At 36.2% G+C, this 25,529-nt stretch overlaps 1 protein-coding gene across 9 annotated transcripts; it reads left to right on the top strand.

Annotated features, from left to right (window-relative positions):
• The first annotated feature begins 127 nt into the window (after positions 1-127).
• Positions 128-24,305, top strand: Usp16 (ubiquitin specific peptidase 16). 9 transcript variants are annotated; one of them, XM_087213362.1, is made up of 20 exons: positions 178-313; positions 1,278-1,471; positions 3,659-3,760; positions 4,746-4,924; positions 6,227-6,313; positions 8,594-8,697; positions 10,331-10,434; positions 11,515-11,699; positions 12,225-12,320; positions 12,953-13,083; positions 13,384-13,471; positions 14,617-14,695; positions 16,099-16,190; positions 16,650-16,706; positions 17,599-17,775; positions 19,739-20,393; positions 21,463-21,557; positions 22,344-22,430; positions 23,649-23,805; positions 23,913-24,305. In XM_087213362.1, the coding sequence occupies exons 6-20, from the start codon at positions 8,639-8,641 to the stop codon at positions 24,035-24,037; spliced, it is 2,187 nt and encodes a 728-aa protein (XP_087069488.1). In that variant the 5' UTR covers positions 178-313; positions 1,278-1,471; positions 3,659-3,760; positions 4,746-4,924; positions 6,227-6,313; positions 8,594-8,638; the 3' UTR covers positions 24,038-24,305. The 9 variants fall into 9 exon arrangements, with proteins under 9 accessions (XP_004842308.1, XP_004842306.1, XP_012926736.1 ...); XM_087213347.1 differs by lacking the exon at positions 6,227-6,313 and adding an exon at positions 2,894-2,939; XM_087213341.1 differs by lacking the exon at positions 6,227-6,313 and having other exon boundaries at positions 170-313.
• Positions 24,306-25,529: the final 1,224 nt, after the last annotated feature.

The following is a 25,529-nucleotide window of genomic DNA, read 5'->3' as shown; positions in this document are numbered from 1 at the left end:
TTAGACATACAGATGGATTTAAATAACTCCATGGTTACACACGCCAGGGAACACTCCCTCCTCCGTAAAAGCCTGGGAATCGGTGACTCAGAACTTCCGGCGCGGCTGCACGCCGGCGCAGATTGACTGGCTCGAGCCTGGGGACCCAGGCCGAGTCACTTCCCATAATGCCGCGTTCCGGAAGTTGCTGCTTTCTACGGTCACTGTGGGTTCAGCTTTGTCGCTGTCTCTTCGACACCTGGGCGAAGACAGAGCTGGCTACCCAGACCAAAGGTCCATTTAGATGATGCAGTTATGGGCGCTGTCGCCGTGGGTGAGTTCTGGTCCTACCGACTCGCTGTCGCCAATCGCCTAACTTCTTGCTTTCGGAGAGCCTAAAATGTCTGCCCCAAATTTGTTCTCTCTGGAAGGCCTCTCTCTTTTAAACATGTTACACTGTCTCTTCCCGTACCACGTTCTCCTTGGCTGCACGTCCTGTCACTTCCAGGAGCTGGTCAATGAGTTGCTGTTGCTGGCGTCCTCCTCGACCTGTGGACCCAGAGTTTCCCCCGTGGGTGCCCACTAATTGGCAGGGGAGGGAAGGAGAGGGAAGAAGAGTGAGATATGGTGTGGCAGGCGCCAGGAGAGGAGGTGGGTGGCTGGCCTCGAGACAAGGAGCTCCCTGTGCCTTGAGCTGGGCTTGCAGCTGCTTCCATGTGGTTAGTAGGAAAATTAAGGTCGGTCACTTATCCGGTTGAATGTTCCTAGGACTTCTGCAGTATGTGCAAATGTGAAAACCACATTTAAGAAAGATGTGCTGGTAATGTTTTCCACAAACTTTAATTTGTAATAGAACCGAGTATCAGAGATAGGGCAGAGAAAGAAAGGAATTGGATTAGCATGAAACCTGGCAGGTCTAGGTTTGATTTAAATTTTTGTTGTTGTTATTGTTGTTTTGTTTTTTTGAGACTCGCCGTGTAGTCCAGGCTGGCCTCAGACTCACTATGTAACCCAGGCTGGCCTCGAACTCGCCGAGATCCGAGTGCCGGGATTAACAGGCGTTCACCACCACGCCAGGCTTGATTTAAATTTTTGTGTGGAGTCTTGTAAAGAGTCATTTGACTAACATGTTAATTCTTACCCAAAGATTCACCTGAGAAATCTCATAGATTTATTGGTGTTTTATAGCTGGTGACAGTACTTTCTTTTCATGATTCATTAGTTGCCTTTGTAGTTGTCACATTTACTGGAGTTCTTTCCACAGCACTGAAATGATCCCTTATGTCTTCTGCCTGCAGCAATTACAATTCGCCTTTCAAGTTTCCCTTTGGAGTTTGAGTTACTGCAGTCCTCATTACCAGATTTACTAGTATTCTCTTCAGTACTGAAGACTTTTGACTTCATTCTTCACCTTTTTCTTTTTCGCCAGAACTTGTTTACTCAATTCCTATGTACCTACCTTTGCACCTTGTAATCATCTTTTATGCCTCAGGTACTATTCTACTTTTCTATTTCAACTCAAGAAGTATTATCTGAGAACCTACTATCTTCTAACACTATGCTGAATCCTATAGGCAATCAGAAGTTTGGCCTAGAAACATTTCTTTCTCCTAAAAATTAAGATTGCAAAGAGAAAAATAACATTTTCAGATTAAAGAATTAAGTAGTTCCCCCGTAGTATCTCACAAAGAGAGAAGATGAATAGTGCATAGTATAAACACTGGGAAAGTTCAGTGGAGAGTTTTACTGAGTGAAGGGTAAGGCTTAATTGAAATGGAGAGCTTGGGGCATTGGTAAGATTTGGACAGATGGAGAAAATATCTCAGCTAAAAATGGCACAGAATGGAGTCAATCTGTTTTGGCTTAGAGCAGTGGTGGTGAACCCAAGACATGTATTATTTATTTTTCTATTTAGACAGAATATACTAATGTATTTTTTTTTCTGAACTAAAACCTTAGTATTCAGGTTTAATTGCAGTGTTGCCTCTTTTTGATAAAAAAGTGAATTTTGATTTGCAGTTTGGGTATTTATCTCTAAAAGGTTCACCATCACTGGCATAGAGGATACTGAAGAGATAGATTAGATTGGAAGAGAAAAGGATGATAGTCTTGGAATCCAGATATCTGCATTTTTCTTACATTTCTGTCACCCTATGATCTTTTACATTTTGTTTCTGAATTTCTTTAGTGAAATGCCCCATTTAAAGAGTTGTGAGAATCAGATGTGATGTTTATGGAAGGGTTTTGAAGATCAAATGTATCATCTAATTAAACTTTAGTAATTTTTTTGTTGAGTAATGAGAGCATTGCCAAAGCATAGGAGCCAAGTTATAAGGGACAGTGACTGTAAAGTTCAAGAATATGGACTTGGAAAATATCAAATGCTTTCAATCAAGAAACTGATGTGATAAAATGGCATTATTGGAAAATGAACCTGGCACTTGAATATAGAACAGATTAGAGGGAGTTAATTGGAGGCAAGAATTTGGGTCCTATTTTTTCATAAAATCTACAGTTCTTTGTAATATAAATTATACTAAATGTTATCTTTGAAGAAAAGAAACAGAAAATGTACCTCTTTTTATATGTCACCATATACTTTGTATAACTTTGTTTAATCATTTATTTTATAACATTTTAGGTATCTTTGGAATGGATAATTATTTGGTGTTGCTTTCATTTTTTTATACAAATCTTTTGAACTACTTTTAATTACACTTACCCATGAAGAGCCAGAAGAGGTGTACTTCACAGACTCTAAGCCAGGGAGTTAATGACAGCTAATGATCAGATTACTTGGAAGTAGGGTAGCAGCTTAGTGGTAGAAAACTTAACATGAGACTGGGTTTGATCCGCAGCACTGCCACCATCTCAAAAAAAAAAAGAAAAAATTAACTGGAAATGTTTTCTCCAGGCCCTACTTTCTACTTATGGAATAAGAATTTTAATAAGCATCTCAGGTAAAAAGACTTATAGTTGTTTAAGAGATTTTGGCACTAACAAGTTATACTAATGTATATAAAATAGTTCTTCAAAATCATTAATACTATTTGAAGTTAGACCTTTATGTTCTTTCACCACTTTTCATGTTTTCTGATTTTGAATTGTTGACTAAAGAGTTAAGATTTGATGTGCAGCTAGATTTGCCATAGTCTTCCAAATTGGTTTTGGCAAAAATATAATAATGTAAATAGTTGAATACAGTTGCAATAAATGGTCAACCAATACCTGTAGGGAATCCTGCTGCATAAAAATATATATCATGTATTTTAATATTTTTATTTGGCTTTGAAATTCTTTGGCAAATTTTCTAACTCCATGTAGGAGGTTGTTTTCAGAATTATTTAATTTATGCAGCGATGAGTTGAATTCCCACAAGTGTCAAGTGCTGAGACTTTTCAAGATCTGTGTAGAAAAACTGAAGCTCTCTCTTCACTTTTGTATTTATTAAAAACCTCTTAATTTTGCTGAAAATCATTTCTCCAGCCTGTGAAAAATGGAGATGAGACTATCCTAACTATTCAGAGTCGTTAAAAATTAGATACTTGTCAGTGGGCTTTTAAATTATAAAGTGTGATAGACATGCAAAACATTGTGTGGCTTTGCTACTTTTACCTTCTAGAGCAATATAAAACATACTTTTTATTTTTGGTCAAGCTAACTTAATCTTGTTTTCTAGATTGTTATTTTGTGTCAGTAAGTAATCCATAAAGTGCCAGCATGGGGAAGAAAAGGACAAAGGGAAAAACTGTTTCAGTTGATGATTCCTCTGAATCTTCAGGTATATTTCACTAATTGAATCTTTAACATTTATACCCCTAAATGGATATTTTAATATATAAAAATGGGATCAAAGTGTGTTTTGTTTTATAACCTCCATTTTAGTGTTATGTTGACATGTCATTTATTGGTCTTTTATAGCTTTTTTTTTTTTTTGGTACGGGGGGGGATCGAACTCGGGACCTTGTCCTTGCGAGGCAGGCAGCAGCACCACTGAGCTAAATCCCTGGCCCCCCAGTTCTTTTCTTGATACAGTATTTACTCAGTATCAGATTTTTATTGGCAACTTTAGCCTTCTCTTTGATGCTACTGTATGTTTTGTAGATTGTGATACATTAGTCAGCTGTGAGCTACTCAGACTGTGAGCTCTGTCAGAATGTGAGCTACTCAAAGAGAAGATGTGTGGCTTGGTCACTTTTAAGTTCCCTCGCATCTAGTTTGTTGCCTGGCCTGCAGTAGGTGTATTGTTGACTGACTGAAGAACCTTCTCTTCAACCCTTTTCAGATAAAGAAGATCAGAAATATGATAAATGACCTTACTTTAAAGAAAATAGCCAAATAAGTTGAAGTGAATTTATAGAAGTGATGGTCAAAATTTCATATCTGTATAAAATCTCTTTCTCAGAGGCCAGGGTTATAGATCAGTGGTAGAACATTTGCATGGCATGTGGAATGCCCTAGGTTCACTACTCATTATCACCAAAAACCAAAACATAATTATCCCATAATATTTAAATAAAAGACAAGATTTCATTCTAATAATCTAAAACCTTGTTTATAGAGTAATTCATTTTTGAAATTTGAATGAAGGATAACTTTTGACATTAATTGAATAAAAAGAAATTTTTGACCCCATATATTCTGGGTTTTTTTGTTTTGTTTTGTTTTGTTTTGGGTACCGGGGATCGAACTTGGAACCTTGCGCTTGCAAGGCTGGCGGTGAAACCACTGAGCTAAATCCTGGGCTTTGTGTTTTGTTTTAATAGAACCTATATGCAGACACATTAGAAAAGGATTGGAAGAAGGTCATTTGAGAAAGGCGTTAGTGGATGTAGAATGGAATATTTGCCAAGGCTGTAAGATGGACAATAAGGTAAAAGATAAATCTGAAGAAGACACAGAAGAAAATCCTTCAGTTTGGCTGTGTCTTAAATGTGGGCATCAGGTATGCTGAAATTTCACTCAGTATGATATTTTAGAAAGCTCTTTGAACTTGTTTTATTTAGAAAGTATACCTGAAAGTATTGTATGGATGACTAGGGTGCCAAATGGTACAGGTGATGTTCTCTGGGGAGCTTATTGTGAGATTAAGATTTGGGTGTGGATAGTTTACTGGGGAGCACTCTCAGGTACCACGCCATAAAAGCAGGGAGGCACAATTAAGCAAAGAACTTGAATGACGAAGCAGGTGGAACAGTGCCACAGCCAATGGCACAGTGGACTCTGGCCTTTGAGAGCTGCTCTGAACTGAGGCGAGGGACCAGGGCTTTGTATCTGTGCAGAGAGTGGTAATTGAGTATGGTCTGCACTTGGACAAGTAGTAGTGGAGGGGAAGCAAGCCAGCTCCCTTCCATTAAGGTAATTCTGGCGGTGGATGGACTAGGCTGTGAGCTCTCATCAGGCCTCGTTTCAGGCTGCTGGGGGGAATGTCTTGTGGGATGAGTGGGTTTCTGCCTACTACACCAGCTTATAGATATCGCCACTGTCAGAACTCTCAAGGACCCTTAGTTCTGGCAGCTCAGGAAACCAGACAACCAGGCAGGCTTGTCACGAAGATTCAAGATGAGGCAGACAGCTGGTATTTTTGCCAACATTCTTTTAAGTTGGAAATTTTATTGAGATAGATATACATGCATTTTAAAGAAATAATACAAAGACATTCCTGTGCAATTTGCCCAGTTTCTCCCATTGATAACAGTTTATGAAACTAGTATAATATCACAACCAGGATTTTGACATGGCTACAATCCACCAATCTCAATTACATCTCCTATTTTTCTCTTCCTTTGTGCCTATGTAGTTTATGTATGTTTAACATTTTTTACATTTTGTCACTGTATAGATTCGTCTTCACCACCACAGTAAGGATACTTAGAGTTCCAGCATCACATAGATCTCTTTTGTTGCCATAGATCTCTTTTGTTGCCCGTTACAAAAGTTATACCCACAGCCCTGCTGCAACCCCTTTCCCCAGGCCCAAGCATCAGTCTGTTCTCTATTTCTAAAATTTCCTGCGCAAGTGCAAAGACCCAAATTCAATCCCCGGTACCAAAAAAAAAAAAGTCATATAATGCCAGGTGTGGTGATGTAATCCCAGCACTTGGGAGGCTGAGGCAGGAGGATCACTGAGTTCAAGGCCAGCCTGGACTACATAGAGTCTGTCTCAAAAAAAAAAGTTATATAAATGGGATCATACAGTGTGCAACTCTTTTGTTTTTTTGAAACAGGGTCTTGCTGTGTATTTCAGGTGGCTTTGAACTCACTATGCAGCTAGGGCTGGCCTTGAACTCAGGACAATCCTCCTGCCTCACCCTCCCAAGTTCTGGGATTACAGGTGTGTCCCACCAGCTTCAGCTGTATGCAACATTTTTGTATAGGCTTTTTTTTCACTCAGTATAATCACCTGAGCTAGGTGTGGTGGTACATGCCTGTAAGCCCAGAACTTGGGAGGCCGAGGCAGGAGGATTGCTGTGAGTGTGAGACCAGCCTGAGCTACATAGTGAGTTCAAGGCTAGCCTGAACTATATAGAGAGACCCTGTCTCAAAAAAAAAAAAACCAAAATCACCTGAAGATTTATCCAAATTGTATGAATCAAGTTTTTTTTGTTTGTTTTTTCTTTTTTTAAACTCAGCACTGCTTTTTTTCCTTCTTTCATTACAGTGATTGAACCCAGGGCTTCATGCACACTAGACTTGTGCTCTACCACTGAGTTGCAGTCACAGCACAACCCCCCCACTTTTAAAGTTTGAGACGGGGTCTCCATTGAGTTGTCCAGGCTTCCCCAAATTTGCATTCCTCCTGCTTCAGCCTCCCAAATAGCTAGGATTACAGGCATGTGCTATCTAGCCAGGTGCTGAGTGGTATACATGAAGGAATCTGGGTTGTTCTCAGTTTTTGGAGATTACTAGTAACACTGCTGTGGACATGTGTGTACAAGTTTTTGTGTGATCTTTTGGTTTCATTTCTTCAGGGTAGAGATCCAAGAGTGCATGTGTGGGGTCCTATAATAATTAAATGCTTAGTTGTTTGTTTATTTGTTTGAGCCAGAGTCTTGCTATGTAGTCCAGGCTGGCCTCCTGTAAATGCTTAGTTACTAAGGTAATTGCCAAATTCCTTCCAGAGAGGTACTTTTTATATTCTTAGCTAGTGGATGTGATTCACTTTTTCTGCATTCTTGTCAATATTTACTATTATCAGGTTTTTTTTGAGTAAGGGTCTCACTACACAGTCCAGGCTGGCCTTGGATTTGTTCTGTAACCCAGGATGGCCTCCACATCCAGTATGCTGGGATTATAGACATGTACCATCATGCCCGGCTCCAGAATTTTATTCTGTCCATTGTGATAGGTGTATTATGATCTCTGGTTGTCATCAGATAATGTTTTAAAAATCTGTGTTAAAAAAATGTATCCATTTTTTGTATTTGAAAGGTTTTAATTGGAATCTTAAATATATTATGGTAAGCATGACTATATTTTGCTATTTCAATTTTTTGAAAATACATCTCCTTTTTCAGATTTTATTTTAGTACCTTTAAGTTTATAAAGATAAGCCAGTGACAAAAATAACTTTTGTTCTACTAGTTGTCTTTTGCCAGTAACTCTGAACTGTTATCTCAAGGCAACTCATTCTCAGTCAGATGATCTCAAGGATGATGTCTTAATTTTCAAAATTAATAACAAACTTCAATTCATTTATTTTGAAGTTAAACATTGTGTGGGATAAATTAAATCGGTAGTGAGTGTTTGATATCATAATGAAAGAATTAGAAGCTACTGATGTTTATTTCTCGCTGAATGTATGTATTCAGCCTAGTAGAAACTGAACCAGTCATTACAGTGTAGTCCAACAGTTGGTCACCTGGTATGGTACAGAGAGATACACAATAAGATGTACTTCTTACCAGTGATCTAACCAGCGGGAGGCAGAGAATCTCATCTTGATTTTTTATGAGTGAGCTTATATATCTTTTAGGTGAACGTTTTCTGTGCCTGTTGGGTAGATTGTTTATGCTTATTAGCCACTTCCTATGAGCTAGATCTATGGTAATAGAGTAATTCTATTAATTTGAGACATTGGGATTTATAGTCCAGATGAGAAAAGATATGAACTTTAGTAATTCATACAAAATAGAAAATAAGGAGTGCTACTAGGAATTTACACCATGCTCTGTAGGAATTTGTTTGCAGGAAGGATACAGTATTTTCTCATCTGGGAGAATAAGCATCGGCTTTTGGGAGAAAATGGCTTTGAACAAGGTCCTGAAGAATAGGTGGGATTTGGTCAGGTAGCAGCTATGATAAAGGATCCAGGACAGGTGGATTAACATGGACAAAATCCTGCCGTTGTGAAAGTCCTGAGCGTGTTTTTAGCTGGTTGTTGGTATGTGAATAGGAGACATAGAAAACTGTGGGAGTTAAAGCTGGAAAGGTAGATTGGGGAGAAAGGGGATCAATTTTGTCCATATGAATAGAGCTTTCTTTTAGGAACATTAAACTGAAAAAATTGTTAAGAATGATGGAAGTTCTTGAGGTACTTCTATGTTTATGATAGATTATGAATTCTCTCTGTTGGTGAATTTTGTGACTGAGGTTTTTGTTCATGATTCTCTAGGGCTGTGGCAGAAATTCTCAGGAGCAGCATGCCTTGAAGCACTACATGATACCGAGATCTGAGTCTCACTGTCTGGTTCTTAGTTTGGACAACTGGAGTGTCTGGTGAGTATCAATTCCTGTACCCCTTGGATGAAAGATATATGAAATACTAGAGAATGAAATTATTTGAAAATGTTTAAGAAGAAAGAAGGTTAATCTTTTTAAAAGTATTAGTGGGCCAGGGATTTAGCTCAGTGGTTCTGCCACTTGCCTCTCAAGCACAAGGACCTGAGTTCAATCCCTGATCCCTGGTACCAAAAAAACCCCCCAAAAACACAAACAAACATAAAAGTATTTGTGTACCATCAAAGAAGGTGGAGCATGTGATAATATAAAGTTTTGCTTGGTACTGTACAAACAAAAATAATTGCATAACATGTAAATTGGGCACGGTGTGGCATGCCTGTAATTACTCCCAGTATAAAGGGAGTCAGGCAGGAGGACCTCAAGTTCGGACCCAGCCTTGGCAATTTGGTGAGGCTTAGTGAGACCATGCCTGAAAATAAAAACATCAAAAAGGGTTGGGGGCATAGTTCATTGTGAAGACCCTGCATTCCAAATACTACAAAAAAAAAAGAAAGAGAAAGAAAAGAAAATAGAAAAAAGTAAGGGCCAGAGATATTGAACATGTTTTCATGTATTTGTTGGCCATTTGTACTTTTCCTAAGAAGTGTCCCTTTCCGTTGCCCATTCTTTGATTGGATTTTTTAAATGGGAAGGGGATCTAAATTTTTTGAGTTCTTTATAAATTCTACGTATTAGTCTTCTATTCCAGTGAAGAGCTGCCAAAATTTTTTTTTTCCCATTCTGTAGGTTGTCTCTTCATTTTGTAGGTTGTTTCCTTTGCTGTGGAGAAGCTTTTTAATTTGATATGCCCCTATTTGTTGATTCTTGGTATTATTTCTTGTGTAATTGGGAGTTCTGTTCAGAAAGTCCTTGCCCTCACCTGTCTTCAAGAGTTTTAACCTATTTTATCTTCTAGCAGATTAAGAGTTTCTGTTGTAACATTTAGACTTAGTAAAACCCTTACTGTGTTTGCACTTTATAGGAGTTGTGGGCTTTTCTTGGGGCCAGTGCTGCTGGCCCATTGCGTTGTTCTGGAGCTCTTGACCCTGGGGGCTGACCCTGTGTGAGTGGAGATAGGTTCCTCTCCTTGGAAGACAGTGAGCTTCCGGACGGCTTTGTTCTTTTTCCTGCGCTGTGCTTCATTTCTCTCCCTTCTCTGTAGTTTCTAATTTTCCTGTTAGTTCCCTCCCACTTCCCAGAGATCTCCTTCTTTTTTCTCTTTGCCAAGTTGTCATTATCCAGGTGTCTGATTCCATGTTACAGAGAGGCTGCTGACTGCTGCTCTGCCATTTTGTTTGCCCTCAGTGTTTCTTTTTTTTGGTACCGCGGATGGAACTCGGGACCTTGTGCTTGGGAGGCAGGCGGCAGAACCATTGAGCTAAATTCCCGGCCCTTCAGTGTTTCTAATAGATCTGGTTTTTTCTTTCTTTCTTTTTCTTTTTCCCAGTACAGGGGATTGAACTCTGGACCTTGCGCTTGCCAGGCAGGCACGGTGCTGCTGAGCTACATCCCTGTTCCCCTCTAATAGAATAATTTGGCATTATACACATTGGGTTCCAGGAATTTTTTGCCTCTCCCTTTTTTAGTAGTCAGTTTGTCACTTTTCTTCTTTGATTTTTTTGGGATGTAGGTGTTACATGTGTGATACTGAAGTCCAGTATTGCAGTTCAAGCCAATTGGGCCAAGTGGTTGATTATATTAAAAAACAATCCACCGTAACATCTCCAAAACTAGGTAAAGTAATTTGTTTCTTAGTAAATAATGTAATATTTATGTACTGTATCTGTTGTTATTTAGAATTATTTTACTACATAGAGTTACATACAGCTGAATAATGTTAGTTATGGTTGATTTTAAGCTATGAAACACTTTGGTTCATAATGCAAAACTGAAAATAAGAACAGTTATGAGGTATTAGCATTAGAAGGGATGTAAGAGGTGATGTAGTGTCATACAATGAAGGGGTGGACTACGGTTCTTGGCAGCAGGCCTGACACCCTATCCTTGGCCAGAGACTTGTAGACCTGCTTTCTACTGAATTTACTGTGATGAGTTTTGTAATAGAAAGATTTCAGTCTTATCTTCTAAATAAAGATTTGTATTTCCTCAGATATTTCTTGGGTTTTTTCTACTTGTGATTAAAATAATTGACTTGGAATACAGCATTTGCTTTAATACATTCACACTGGGGCTGTGACCATTTCTAGATTCTGGGGGACTCTGATTTGAACGTGTTAACTCAGCTGGCTTGAACCACCAGTGGTACATGTATGATTGTCCCATTGGATGATCACATTTAGAAATTTAGTCACAAATGTCTTTATCAAAGCTATAATTCTTTGTTTGTTACTTCAGAAGTAGTTTTTAGGCCATGAAATTCATTTAAAAATATATGTCTATATTGTTCATTTGATTATTTTATGTTCTAATTTCTGTGCCATTTGTGCAGTTTTTATGTTAAAGGAAGATGCCAAAGTATATACTGTTTGGTTTCTTTTGTCAAATTAATATTTATGTCAGTAATATTTATTTATTGGTTATATCCATGGTAATTTACTTGTGTTTATTAGATAACATTTAAAATCAAATTGGTGGGCCGGGGATTTAGCTCAGTGGTTCTGCCGCCTGCCTTGAAAGCACAAGGTCCCAAGTTCAATCCCTGGTACCAAAAAACAAAAACAAAACAAAATCAAATTGGTGACAAATAATTACATTAGGTAAAAATCAACAAATTTTCTCAGTCTGTTCTAAGTACAAGTATGCATTTGATACAAGTGTATTATATATTTTACCAAATCTTTTTTTTTTAAGCAGAGAAAGATAATGGCAACATTGAACTTGAAAATAAAAAATTAGAAAAAGAAAGTAAAAATGAGCAGGAGAGAGAAAAAAAGGAAAACATGGCTAAAGAAAATCTTCCCATGAATTCTGCTTCCCAAATTACAGTGAAAGGACTCAGTAATTTGGGAAATACATGTTTCTTCAATGCAGTTATGCAGGTACCAGCATCACTTTTTCCCCCTTTTAAAAACCTAACCTTTCCCCCATAGAGTCTGTTACCTACAATATTGCAGTTTCCCCCCCTGTAATGTATTTTCATGTATTCAGAGTAACACCAAGGAAATCTTTATTGCATGATGGTAAACCATTGTGGTGACCACAGGCAAAAGGGATTCAGTTAGAGCAGTCATAACTCCTGCCTGTGAGTGCAGAAACTAGTATCTTATTCACAAGATGTGATCAGTGGTGGTAAGAGAATTGTAGTGGGGATGTGGGGTTGCTGTTTTGTACTGGGTGAGGAGAGAATGCCCCTCTGAAGTGATGAATAAGCTCAGAACTGATTTATATGGCCAAACAGTGGAGAGAGGAGTACGACCTAACCTTTAGTTTGCCGAGTAGAGATGCAATGAAGATTTCTGTGCTAGCTGTGATTTCCTAATTTGCTAGAATGCACACTTAAATAATTTGCATCAGTTGGTTTGCCTTTATATAATTTTCCTTTTCTTTTTCATCCATCCTTCTAGAATTTGTCACAAACACCAGTGCTTAGAGAACTACTAAAAGAAGTGAAAATGTCTGGAGCAATTATAAAAATCGAACCACCTGATTTGGCACTAACAGTTTGTATTTTAAAATTTTTATTTTATTAGTACCTTTCCTCTGAATATCCATATTCTAAATTGTTTTAAAGAATTGAGATATTTCTACTCTTTTGGTTTTTTTTTTTCTTTTTGGGCATTAAGTTAAACATTTATTTGGTTTTTTTTTTTGGTACTGGGGATTGAACTCAGGACCTTGCATTTGTGAGGTAGGCAGATCATTTTCAGGTTAATAGAAATTATAAGGAGTGTTTATATTTTCTTGCTACATATCTGCCATGTTTTTCTGGGTGCTCGGGTTCTTCCTTTTTAGGAATTGATGCTATGAACCCAGAGCCTGCATCTTTATTCTCAGCATCTTTTAAGATTACTTAAGTGCAGTGTAGCCAAATGAATTCTGCCTTACCCATTTTTATTATTTATGTTTTGCTTTAGCTCTTTCAGTTCTTAGCAGTAAGTTCTTGATTATCTAAAATTGAAATAGAGCTGCTTTCTTCCTAAGGTAGTCAGTTTCTATACATTTTGATGTACATTTCAAACTTTTAAATTGGACAGTTCTAATAGGTATGTTGGCAATATAACTAGTTATGTCTTGGTAAAGTAAATGGTACCAAATTTGACTGAAGAAAATAATTTTCTTTCGCCATATTCAGGAATCCCTAGAAATAAACCTTGAGCCTCCCGGCCCTCTTACTTTAGCTATGAGCCAGTTTCTTAATGAGATGCAAGAGACCAAGAAGGGAATTGTGACACCTAAAGAACTCTTTGCTCAGGTCTGTAAAAAGTGAGTATCCTCTTGACTGTACTTTCAGTACATCAGTAAGATACTGAGAAGTAATGTAAAAAATTACTAACATTAGTCAACCCAGTAAGTATGTATATGAAAGCACAATTTATTTCATTCAGACTTAAAGAAATGTATGTTATGTTATAACTGAATCTTCTAAGGGCATTTATTAGACCAAACAGAAATTTGAGACAACTAGAGCATTCTGATATTTGGGATATGATCCTAAGATTTTTAAAAAATAGCTTCATATTTTAGTAGACTCTTAATTTTCTTTTCTTCTTTGTTTTTCTATAGGGCAGTGCGGTTTAGAGGCTACCAGCAGCAAGACAGCCAGGAGCTACTTCGCTATTTATTGGATGGCATGAGAGCAGAAGAACACCAAGTTAGCATATTATGACCGTTGTATTTTATAAACAATCTCAGCTCATGAGCTTGCCTGCCACTGGCCATCCTGAGGGTTATTAAAGCAGTAGAAGCTAGTCATTGAGGCCATTGTACTTTTACATTTTTTTCTTCACTGGCTTTTTCATCCAATATCTTTTCTTCATTAGAATAAACCAAGAAAATCAGAAATGGGGATTCACTTTTTTGAGATGCTTTAGTTTACTTGTTGTTTTAAGCAATAATTTTTTTAAGCGTTCTGTTGATTAGTCTATACCAGGAAAAGTGCAGAGTATTTGAAAATATTTCTTCCAAAATAATTCCCAGTTGTAGCACAACCTTACTCTTTTGCTGAGTGTGATGTAATAGAATCTTTTTGAACTAGGAAGCATTTTCATTTTGTAAGAATCAAGGAACATTTGTTGCATTTAAGAATTTTTGTTAATTGCCAGGATGTGAATTAATATAGTTGGGGATGTGAATATAATTAATAATTATAGCAACAGTAATAACAACTGATATTTAATTCTACATTATTGTATGCCAAACACTGTTAGTGTTTTATATGAATTATCTTAGTTCTCACAGTCATCCTATGAGGGAGATGTTATTATTCTCAGCCCATAGATTCTGAGGCTAGGTGTAGAGAAGTTTAGAATCTAGGTCAAGGACACCTAGGAATGATGGACCTTGATACTGGGTGGTAGAGTCAGTACCTGTAGTTAAGTAACCACTCTGGATCTAGGACAAGATATCTCACAGTCTTTTTTTTTTTTGGTACGGGGGATCAAACTTGGGTCCTTGCGCTTGCACAGTAGGCGTCGAAACCACTGAGCTAAATCCCTAGCCCTTCTCACAGTCTTTTCTGAGGAGCTGGGCATGTTCAGAAAAGCTTCGGTGTGAATACGTTTAAGGCATTGAAATAATAAAGTACCTTTATTCAAGCATTAGGGATTAATTTATAGGCATAATTCTTAGCTCCTTGAATTAATTTTGGAAATGTGATCTTGGAAACAATTTTTATTTCAGTAAATCTGGAGAGCTACATCTTTTATCCTTTCTTGACTTGATTACATATTTTCTAAGGAAAATAACTATAACATTTAAAATTTAATAGTGTATATATATCCATTTTATTACTTTTAGAGAGTGAGTAAAGGAATTCTTAAAGCATTTGGTAATTCTACTGAAAAATTGGATGAAGAACTAAAAAATAAAGTTAAAGGTAATGTCTCACTTTTTGAACTAAAACACTACAGTTGAATTCCTTTGTAACTTTAGGACAAGATTGCTGGCACATGTATTTCAAATCTACAATTATTAATATATAATTTCTTTATATCACCAGTGGTTTAAAAAAAAATTTAGTACTTCAAAGGTAAATATTTTAGAAAAATTCAATTGTTGTATTTTTTATGCATTATTGTAAAATTTATAGAAAGAACTAAGATGACATTACAGTTTTCTTTTTCAAGGAGTTAGAATTGTCATTAGCAGTAATACATGAATCCCACTTACTAGTATGAGTTGTCAGTAGCTGGTTATTAATTATGGAGCCAACTTAGTTTTTAATGCTGTGTGACATGTAAAGATTTTGGACAATTCAGTGTGGACAACTTACTCTGATGATGCAACTCATATACATACACTGTCCTCCATTACAGCTGCTAGTTATGTTGTTGTTGAACACTTAAAATATGACTAAAGAAACTGAACTAAATTTTTATTTAATTTTAATTAAATTTAAATGGCCATAACTAACCATTATTATTATTGTAAAGCTCTGGTTCTAATCAGTTTGAGGCAACCGCCTGTTTAGAACCTGGCCAGTAACAGAGAATCATGGCTGCTGGCACCATTTGGCCTAAATGTGTTTGCATAAATGGATACTTATCATTTGAATATGCTTATATATTTCATATATTTGGAAAATTAGATGATTAAGAAATAAGTATGTCACTGTACATTAAATTTAAGATCATTTCTGGGACATAGAAAAATAGAAAAACCAAAAGGGACATTTTGCCTGAAATGTTTTTATTGTTCATTTTTTTAATTTTTTTGAGAGAAAGTCAGGCTGACCTTGAATTCACTATATAGCCCAGGCTGGCATTGAACTTAATGATAAGACAGTGTTCCTGCCTCAGTCTCCTGAGTGCTGGGATTACAGGCCTGGTTCTGAAATATTTTCCTGAGGTTTTGGTTTTTTTTTTTAAAGTATAAAAGACATTTAGAGTTTACAAAACAGATTACATTCATTTTCTCTCCCAAGTTTGCTGTTACAGAATCTTATCAGTACATACTGAATATTAGACTATTAGGGCTAGATCAAGGGAGTATAATACTATTCATCCTAGTCTGATTTGACCATTTTGTTGATGGAGTTATTGATATATAGAAAGGCTTGCTGAGTTGCAGTGTTTTTTCACACTGACTAATCTTGGATAAAAGCGTTTTTTTCTTATGCATAAAGGGTGATTGTATTAAATTGTGTTAGGCTCAGAGGTAGAGCATTTGCTGCTGACTTCTATAGCATACAAATAAAATGGTAATTATGGATAGAGAAAATTTTAGTTAGGTAAGTAATTTTAACTTTGTCACTGCTAATTGTAAATTTCTTCTTTGTAGATTATGAAAAGAAAAAATCAGTACCAAGTTTTGTGGATCGCATCTTTGGGGGTGAACTAACTAGTACGATCATGTGTGATGAATGCAGAACTGTAAGTGGATATATGTGGCCTGGATTTATTAATTAATATGCATTGAATATAGTGTATCACTTGTTCCTTTCAAAACTAGAAATGTCTAGCCAGGGATTTAGCTCAGTGGTGCCATACCTGCCTCACAAGCGCAAGGTCCCGAGTTCAATCCCCAGTACCAAAAAAAAACAACAAAAAAACAGAAATGTCTAACTTCATAGAGTATCCTTTGTTGAACTGATCAAATGTATATGATTCTTTGCTGGAAGTATTAGCACTCCTAAAATCTTGAAGAAGTTCCTTTAGCATTTTAATTTATTTCCCCTAACCCATAGTCCTCACTGTTGTATAATTTTTTTATTTCAACTTTTCATAATCCTTTGTTTATTAAAACCTATCTCCCATCCCACCTCCCCTAGGGTGTAATGTTTCATGTGAATTTCTTCCTTCCTTTTACATTTTCTTTTTTGGTTGGTTAAGGTCTCCTTGGTTCATGAATCTTTCCTTGATTTGTCTCTCCCAGTTTTAGATGATCAGGTAAGACTATTGAGTTTATTTTATTAAAGTAGATGTATTTTTTTGGCCTCTGTTAGATTTTTATGTGGGAAGCCTTGTTACCCTTTTCATATTTACATATTCCTAGACTGGAGAAAATTTGATTAGTCTATTTGACAAGCAGTTTTTAGAATTTGAATAGAGAATAGGTTAGATGGTTATAGAAAAGAGGTTAATGTAGAAAAACAAAAGGAGGATGACTTATCTAAAATTCTTTATAAGTTGTTAACATGTTTGTTTACATGTAATGATGTATTTTCTTCATATTACTATTTACTTTCATTATTTAAGACTATAAATCTCTTGCAGTATTAAGGCATAAATGCTAAGTGTATTATATTGATTAATCTGTTTCCTTTTAAGCAGTTGTAGGAAAAACATATTTCCAGTATTGGATACATTATTATTTGAACTTAATATGAATTAGGAGCCTTCACCCTGTTAGTGACTGTCTCACCAAACCTGATTATGTCTTTCTCTAACATTATCATTTACATGCAAGGAAAGAAAAAGGAGGAATATGTGTGGCATGAAATATAAATCACTTATAAACATAAAGTACATTTAGAAAGGGGCATATTTACAGTGTGATACCGCATGTATCTAACATAATTTAGTCCATTCCTTTGTATTCCTTCCCACTTGATTTAAAATTGGTGTTTTGCTGTTTTGTGTGCTCATTTTTCTCAGTGTGTGAAGCTTGCTGTCTAGTATGTGAGATAAATGAATTTTGTCCTAAGTACATGTTCAAATGTTGGGAAAATAAAACTCATGTAAAATAGGAGTAGAAGAAACTTTAGATAACATGAATTTTTTTTCACCACGTGGTAGTTGTAAAATTTTCTTTTAACCTGTATTTTGTCCATATTTTAAGAGTGTTAAGAAAAGTATAAATGATAAAAATCTGAAAAAGACAATGGAGGATGACAGTAAAGACAGCGAGGAAGAGAAAGATAATGATAGTTCCATAAAAGAGAGAAAAGAGATTCCTTCAGGAACAAGCAAGCACTTACAGAAAAAAGCAAAAAAGCAAGCCAAGAAGCAAGCCAAGGTGGGTACTTGTGAGGAAAATCTTGCTTTTCTAATTTTATATTTTGGACTATTGTGTTTGTAGTCCGATTTCATTTGGCAATCACACAGTCATGTCACTTAGTCTTCTCTGCAGAGAAATTGACTTAAGTAGAACAAAGAAAGAAAGAAAGTTGTGTTTCTTTTTTCCTAAATCTTTTTTGTTTTGTTTTGGTACCGGGGATCGAACTCTGGTCCTTGTGCTTGCGCAGCAGGCAGCGAAACCACTGAGCTATATCCCCGGCCCCATCTTTTTTCCTATGTCTTGCATTACTTATGGCAACTCCTTTTGCTAAGCTTATTTAACTTTTAACTTAAATTTTTGAGTTTTTAGCATTTCACACTCACAAATGTCAAAATATATAAAGATACAGAAGTCAACATTATCTTTTTATAACATAACCACTTTGATTAGCTTATTGTGTACCCTTCTGGGGTTCCTTTTGGAAAATATGAGTAAATACAATTATGTTAGCCTTCTTTTTGTTAACTGTACACACTGTTCTGGACCTGAGTTTTTTTTGTTTGCTTATACTTTGGTGCTTAGGTATTTTTCCATTTCAGAACACAAAGGTTTTTTTCCTCTCCTCCTCCCCCCTGCCCCGCTTTGTTTTTCTCTTCCCCCGTCTTTTCTCTCCTCCTCTTCCTTTTTTCTTCTTCTTTGTCCTCCTCCTCTTCCATTATCACCACCACCGCTATCATCAGTATTCTTTTGCATGGATGTACCATAATTTTTTATCCATTTCTCTGTTGAATAAAGTTGTTTCTAATCTTGTGCTGTGCTGGCCAACGTGCTGCAAATAGCCCTGTACTCATGCCACCTGTAGGGCAGATTTTGAAAAGAGGATTGCCTTTATAGTTTTGATAGATATTATCTAGTTGTATTGCACAAAGGTACAATTTATATTCACCTCAGCAGAATATGAGACTTCTGGTTTGTTTTGACTGTTGATAGCAGTATGCTATCAAACTTTCAGATTTCGCCTAATCTGGTGAAAAGTATTATCTCAATGTAGTTTTATTTTACATTTAATTTAACATCAGTGCAGTTGAGCATAATTTTGTCAGAACCGTTTGTATTTTCTTTGAATTATTCTCTTATGTCCTTTCCTCATTTTTATTTTCTGTGTTCCTGTTTTTTTAGAGATATACATTAGCAAATGTTTGTATCCTGTGTGCTGCTTTTTATCATTCTGTAATTACAGGTTAAGTTACCTTTGGGTCTTTAGGTAATCAAGTAACAGGAATTTTTTTTTTTAATGTAACAGGAATTTTGACAAAATGCCTTTGTTTTTCTGTAATAGGAAATAGGCTACAGTGGCAAAAAAGGTGATTTTAGGGGGGAAAAATCCTTTACTATCCTTTGTCCATGTGACTTCCTTATCATTTTATTAACTTTGGGACATTTTTCCTAGAATGTTTTCATCCATCCTGTCAACAGCAGTCCCATAAATGTGCATCCTTGGGGTTTTAGTTTGTTCTTTCATCTTCTCAGCGAAACTTTGGCCCAATAATTATAACTCACATGCATATATTTTATCTGTTTTGTGTGCAGTCAGAACCTCCTCAAGGTCTGGTATTTGGCTGCAGAGGTGATGAGGCCAGCATAATAGTTGTAGAACCGTCTGGATCATTTCTCTTAGCACAGGGATCATGTTTTTACATTTTTATTTTTCCAGTGAAATAGCAGTTGTTTTTGATGATCGGTGATTGTTTATTCTTGTTTTCATTTAAAGAATTTTTCTTCATAATTTATTCAGAAACTGATAATAAAGGCACTTTTAGGATGAGATTCTGAAAGTGAATTATTTCTTATGAAATTACTTTTGATTGCTAAGCAGCAAAACGATGTAGTGCATGTGTTATTTTTTCTTAACTCTTTGTCTTTTTTGCCACTTTGTCTTTTTTTCTTTCTTCTTTTTAAAATGTTTTATACTTTTATACAGAACCAAAGAAGGCAACAAAAAATTCAAGGAAAAGTTCTCCATTTAAATGATATTTATATTGTTGACCATCCTAAAGATAATGAATGTGAGGGTGAAATGTCACTTCAGGAAGAAGTGGATATTAAATCCAACCATATTTCACAAGAAGTTGCACATGAAGAATTTTGTGTTAATCAGAAAGATTTGAATGGCCAAGAGAAAGCAATAGAAAGCATAACTGACAATCAAAAATCCATAGAAGTAGATAGAATAAATGTCAACATGGATAATGATCTGGAGGATTTGGCATCTTCTATTGAATGTACTAGGACTTCAGATGGTGCCTATCTGGAGGAAGACAGCAGTGGTGAAGTGGACATTTCCAATGATTTCAAACACCTTAACTTAAATGGTGCTCTTGGACCTGATGAAATAAACACACAGATTTTGAATGATGGTCATATTCCTGCGGCAAAGGTGTATGAAGTTGTAAATGAAGACCCAGAAACTGCTTTTTATACTCTTGCAAACAGGGAAGCTTTCATTACCGATGAGTATTCAATCCAACATTGTTTATATCGGTTCACCCGTAATGAGAAACTTAGAGATGCAAACAGACTGCTTTGTGAAGTATGCACTCGGAGACAGTGTAATGGGCCAAAGGCAAATATAAAAGGTATTTAGATTTTCTCATTGTAAGTAAAATTAATAGGGGCACTTGTGGTATTGCATGGGCAGAGTACTCTTCTGTTGTAATTGCATCAGGATTGGGTGGCATGGATAATCATCCCATTGGAATGCTGTCACAACAGCATCCTGCCACAGTGGCAAGCATTTTAAAGGACCCTTACCTCTTTGAACCCAGGATACCACACTTCAATTTTCCAGTTTAAATGATATGCTCAGTGCAAGGTGTTGGAGGACCATGCTTTCTTTTGCCTTTCAAATATGGGCAGAGACATAGTGACAGTTTCCCTCAGCCCCTCTTGCTTCCTTTGTTTTGAGTTTGGAGAAGTAGGATAGGGAGGGGCCCTGGACTATGAAAGGTATTTAGTAGAGTAGTTGAAGTGTTTTTAAATCCTAGCTTTTAAAAACTGTACATGTAATTACAAAAAGTAAATTGCTTTGATCTTACAGCAATTTTATTTCCTTTACAGTAGCTGTTGGCAAACAAATGTGTATAGGCTCAATTTTACTTGCATTTGGAATAGTCTCTGAGCTAAATAAAACATGTTTTTCTTTGTTTTCATCCATTTTGGTGGAGAGAAATGTGCTGGGCATCACTAGTTAGCCATCTTGCTGATCTTCCACTTCACAGAAAATTTTTTTTGTGGTGCTGGGGATTGAATCTAGGGTCTTGTGTCTGCTAGGTAAGCACTCTACCATTGAGTTCAAAAAAGAAAACTTCAAAAATGGTTTTCTTGAATATATATTTTATAATAAGGTAGGGAATACTCACTTTGCAACACTTTGTCTCTGAGAAATAATTCCATTCTTTTAGTATGATCAGACTATTAATTATTCCATCTGTAAAAATTTGTGAAAGAATTTTTCATACATAAATGCTTAGAAAATATCCTTGATTTTGCCTTTTGGTCCACAAAGTGTAAAATATTTATTATGTTGTCTTTTACAGAAGTTTGTTGGTCCTTGTTTTAGATGTTTGAAATGTATTTTATAGCAAAATTGAATGTTCTAGAGGTTAAAAATGATTTTTACATGCTAGAATTTCTTCTTTTCTGTAGGTGAAAGGAAGCATGTTTACACTAATGCTAAAAAGCAAATGCTAATTTCTCTTGCTCCGCCTGTTCTCACTCTTCATTTAAAAAGATTTCAGCAGGTACCCCTTGTTTATTACCAAAAACTTGTTTTTAAGTATATAATGCCTATTTTGTCTCTTGTTTCTTTGGTTTTCTGTTTTTTTGTAATTCTAATTTCAAAGAAGTAGAAAAGTATGTATGGCAAGACAAAGGTGCTTTCATAGAGAAATTTAGGCAGTCTTTTCTCACATTTACTAGAACTTGTTACCCTTTTTAATATGTTGCTCTAACCTTAATGTCAGATTAAAAAAAATAAATCAGTATACTACCTGTATGCAATTAGGAATATTATAGTTATTTCTGTGTGGTGTCTTAATTTTACTGATTTTTGATAGAAAATATTGGTACTTTTGCAAGATTTGCTATAGCATTACAACTTTGAAATTCTGTCCCAAATTCCAAAAGTACTTTTAGGATCTTCAGAACATTTTCTAACTTGTGGCTGGTATGAGCTTGGTTACTTGAGTGGCTGTTTATTATCGGTTAAACAAAGCTTGTTAGAGTGAGACTGAGAGTTCAAGAATCCTGCTGTTGCTGACTTTTCTGGGTGACTAAAGCAGAAACATTGATGCCTCACAGGAGTGGCCTCCTGAAAATGTGTTGGCATGCATATGTGCATGTGTGCCTATGCATATGCACCTGACAGAAGAAACCAACTTGGAATCAGGTAGTGGGTAGGAACAGGTTTCCCGAGAAGACTGAAATGGGGCTGGATGCTAGTGTTCTTTGGGCATCCGTGATGAACTAGGGTATACTTAACGTGTATGGCTTTCTAGAAAAATAATTTAAATCTTTTTCTTTTTTAGGCTGGTTTTAGCCTACGTAAAGTTAACAAACACATACAGTTTCCAGAAATCTTAGATTTGGCTCCTTTTTGTACTCTTAAGTGTAAGGTAGGTGAAAGTGGGGTTTTTTGGGGTTTTTTTTTAGGAAAATCCTTTAGTGGCGAAATCAGTTTATCAAATACTCCCATAGCTCCTAAATATGAGGCTGATAAGAATCGAGTGGAGTGACCCTTTGAGCATTGTACTTTTATAACTTTGGTATCTGTGATGAATCATTTTGATTAGTTTATTTTAGATCAGTGTTATTTTGAACACCCAATACTGTGGCAGATACTAGCTCCTTAACTCCTGGCACAGAAAATGTGGGCAGATATATTAATGGATAATCTGTTTAATATGGTTGAGTATCAAGAATGGTATATGCAGAACAGATGTAGTATGCACTATTGCAGTGTGATTCAGAACAGAAGTTAGTGTTGGAGATGAAGATTTGGAAATTAATATGTAGGCGGTATTTAAATGTGCAATGGGATCCCTTATGTACAGCCTCGCAAGTTCAGAGAGCCAAGGACAGGACTGAGGAACATCTGAGTGAAAAAGATAAGTACCGTAAAAGGGCAGATCACCAGATTTCAAAAAATCTGGAGCATCAGAGAAACTATGCTATTATACTATAGATTTCAGATACTTCCATGTAAGGCAATTAAGTCTTAATGTGTGAATTTTAAAATGAAGTTTCAAAATGAGCTTTCTCCCAATTTAGTTTTCCAAGAAAGGTATAATTCCAGAGTTGGTGGGTAGTGAATTATTATTGTTACCATGCTAGTGTTGGGTTACTTCAGCTCGCCAGCAAATACTTTGTTACTTTTGAATAAACATGAGATCATTAGAAATCCGTATTTGGCCTAAAAAACCATTGCCTTGTGTTTAAGTTTCAAGGAAAGGACTAAGTGGCCTTACTATCAAGAATTGAGAAAAACACGAAACTGTTCATGGATTAGACAGTATAGAGGTCATGGTAAACATTTTCAAGAAGTGTTGGGAACTTCACTGTGTTGTGGAGATGATGTAATGTGTATGTTAGAGGTTTTGTTAAAAAGGAAAAGTGGTGGATCAGTAAAGATTGTGTTTTAAAGCCTGGCGGTTTATAGACCAGAGGGCAATCTAGAAGTTGCTGAATCAGGGAGAAAATAATTAAGTTCAGATTCATAAATAATTTCTATACTAAATAAATGTTAAAAGACTATAAATGGTATACACTTGTCTTCCAATATTAACCTGTGTAAATGGGACTAACACTAACTTTTTGATTGTTTATTTTTAAAGAACGTTGCTGAAGAAAATACAAGAGTGCTATATTCCTTATATGGAGTTGTTGAACATAGTGGCACTATGAGGTCAGGGCATTACACTGCCTACGCCAAGGCAAGAACTGCAAATAATCATCTCTCTAATCTTGTTCTTCATGGTGATATTCCACAAGGTAAGTTGTCTTGGAAAATTAAGGCATTTAGAAGGTTATAGCAAAACGAAAATAAAAAGAACTTTTATCTTTCCACTTATATTTAACTTCACATTTCCTCTTGACAGATTTTGAAATGGAATCAACCAAAGGGCAATGGTTTCACATCAGCGATACACATGTGCAAGCTGTGTCTACAACTGAAGTACTGAACTCACAAGCTTACCTCCTATTTTATGAGAGAATACTGTAATAAGTGTTTCCTCTGGAAGCGTTTATAGCTTTTACAATGGCTGTAATAACAATAAAAAATTTAAGACTATAAATCATCTTCACTTAAGTACATGACAGAAGAAATGTTTATTTAACTACTGAAGGAAAATGAATTCAGTGGTATTTTTATTGTCATAGTGGTTTTTATTCCTGCTTTATTTCTGCAAAGGAAATCTGAATTAAGTTCTCTGTGCTTAATACATGGGTGGTGGGTCATGACATATCAATAAACTGACTTGCCCCGAAAAGGTGCTTTATTACTTATAAGGTTATATGTTTATCTTGCTAGGTAATGATTTGTGACCGGCTAATGAAACTGCATTACATTGTGTTTAATTTTATAAGCACAGATATTTGGCATAATTTTAGAAGATATGTTGGCATCAGTATGCAATTGGGAGAATGTCTCTGATCCTTCTTAATGCATCCAGTGGGCATAAGCTGCACTTGCTCTGTACTAGTGTAGCTGACCCAAAGCAGACACGAAACAAGCTGAGCATCTCACTTCAGACTGTAGTTCACACCAACTCTGCCTTTACACCAGCATGCTAGAGAAAGCCTGTAAACTGTCCCTCTAATAAATTGGTTTTTCACCACCCATTATGCCACTCTGAGTTACATACAGTCCAGAGGCATAAGTACACCAAGCCTGTCCAAACTTCTTGTAAAGTTCTCTATTCTTTGAAAAACCCATCTTGCCATGGCTCTGAGATGTATCATTCCTAATACCCAATGAATTTACTCATCCATATTGCTTCCAAAATTCTTTTGAAATACCAAAAACTATTGTTTCAAACAGTATTATTTAGGATCCTGCCTTATATAACCAATATGTGTAGTACCTACCACATCTTATAAAAACCTGTGTGATTTAACATTTTACATATTTTTTCCTTTCCGTGCTGGGGGCAGAATCCAAAGAATTGCACATGGTGGGCAAGTGATTTACCAGAGATGTAACCTCCAGTCCCATGTTCTTTGCTTTTCAGCACTCCTTACTATAAAGTCTTAAGGTGGATCTGTTTTATGAAAACTGACTTCCTTAATGTGGACATGTCAGGAAATAGATTTCAATTGCATCATAAGCATCTTTTTTTTTTTTTGTGGTACTAGGGATCGAACTCAGGACCTTGCACTTGCCAGGCAGGTGTGGCACCACTGAGCTACATCCCTGGCCCCATAAGCATTTCTTTTATACTTTGCTACTTGAATCTTGCCTTCATACAGATCATTTACTGCAAATGAAACAAATCACTCTCAGGTTTTCCAAAACTGAGGAAAACACTAGAGATCTAGTCCAGGGTTTGGCAGACTTTTGCTGTAAAGAGCTAGATAAACATTTTAGGTTATCTGGGCCCATCTGGGTCTTCACAACAACTCAGCTCTGCCATTCCCTATACAAAGCATGTGACTACGTGTAAGACAATGGCTGTATTAATAACTTACAAAAATAGAAGGCAGGCAATACACAC

This window comes from Heterocephalus glaber, unplaced genomic scaffold, assembly GCF_053883595.1.
Source record: "Heterocephalus glaber isolate CG9 unplaced genomic scaffold, H.glaber_assembly_v1.0 deba00000122, whole genome shotgun sequence".
NCBI classification, from domain to species: domain Eukaryota; kingdom Metazoa; phylum Chordata; class Mammalia; order Rodentia; family Bathyergidae; genus Heterocephalus; species Heterocephalus glaber.
This window is presented reverse-complemented; position numbering and strand designations above follow the sequence as displayed.

Excerpts from the sequence above, each read along its gene's own strand:
- Usp16 (XM_004842249.4), top strand. The coding sequence starts at position 3,700 with ATGGGGAAGAAAAGGACAAAGGGAAAAACTGTTTCAGTTGATGATTCC. Across the intron at positions 4,925-8,593 it reads GTCTTAAATGTGGGCATCAG|GGCTGTGGCAGAAATTCTCA; the intron begins GTATGCTGAAAT and ends ATGATTCTCTAG. Across the intron at positions 17,776-19,738 it reads AAGCCAAGAAGCAAGCCAAG|AACCAAAGAAGGCAACAAAA; the intron begins GTGGGTACTTGT and ends ACTTTTATACAG.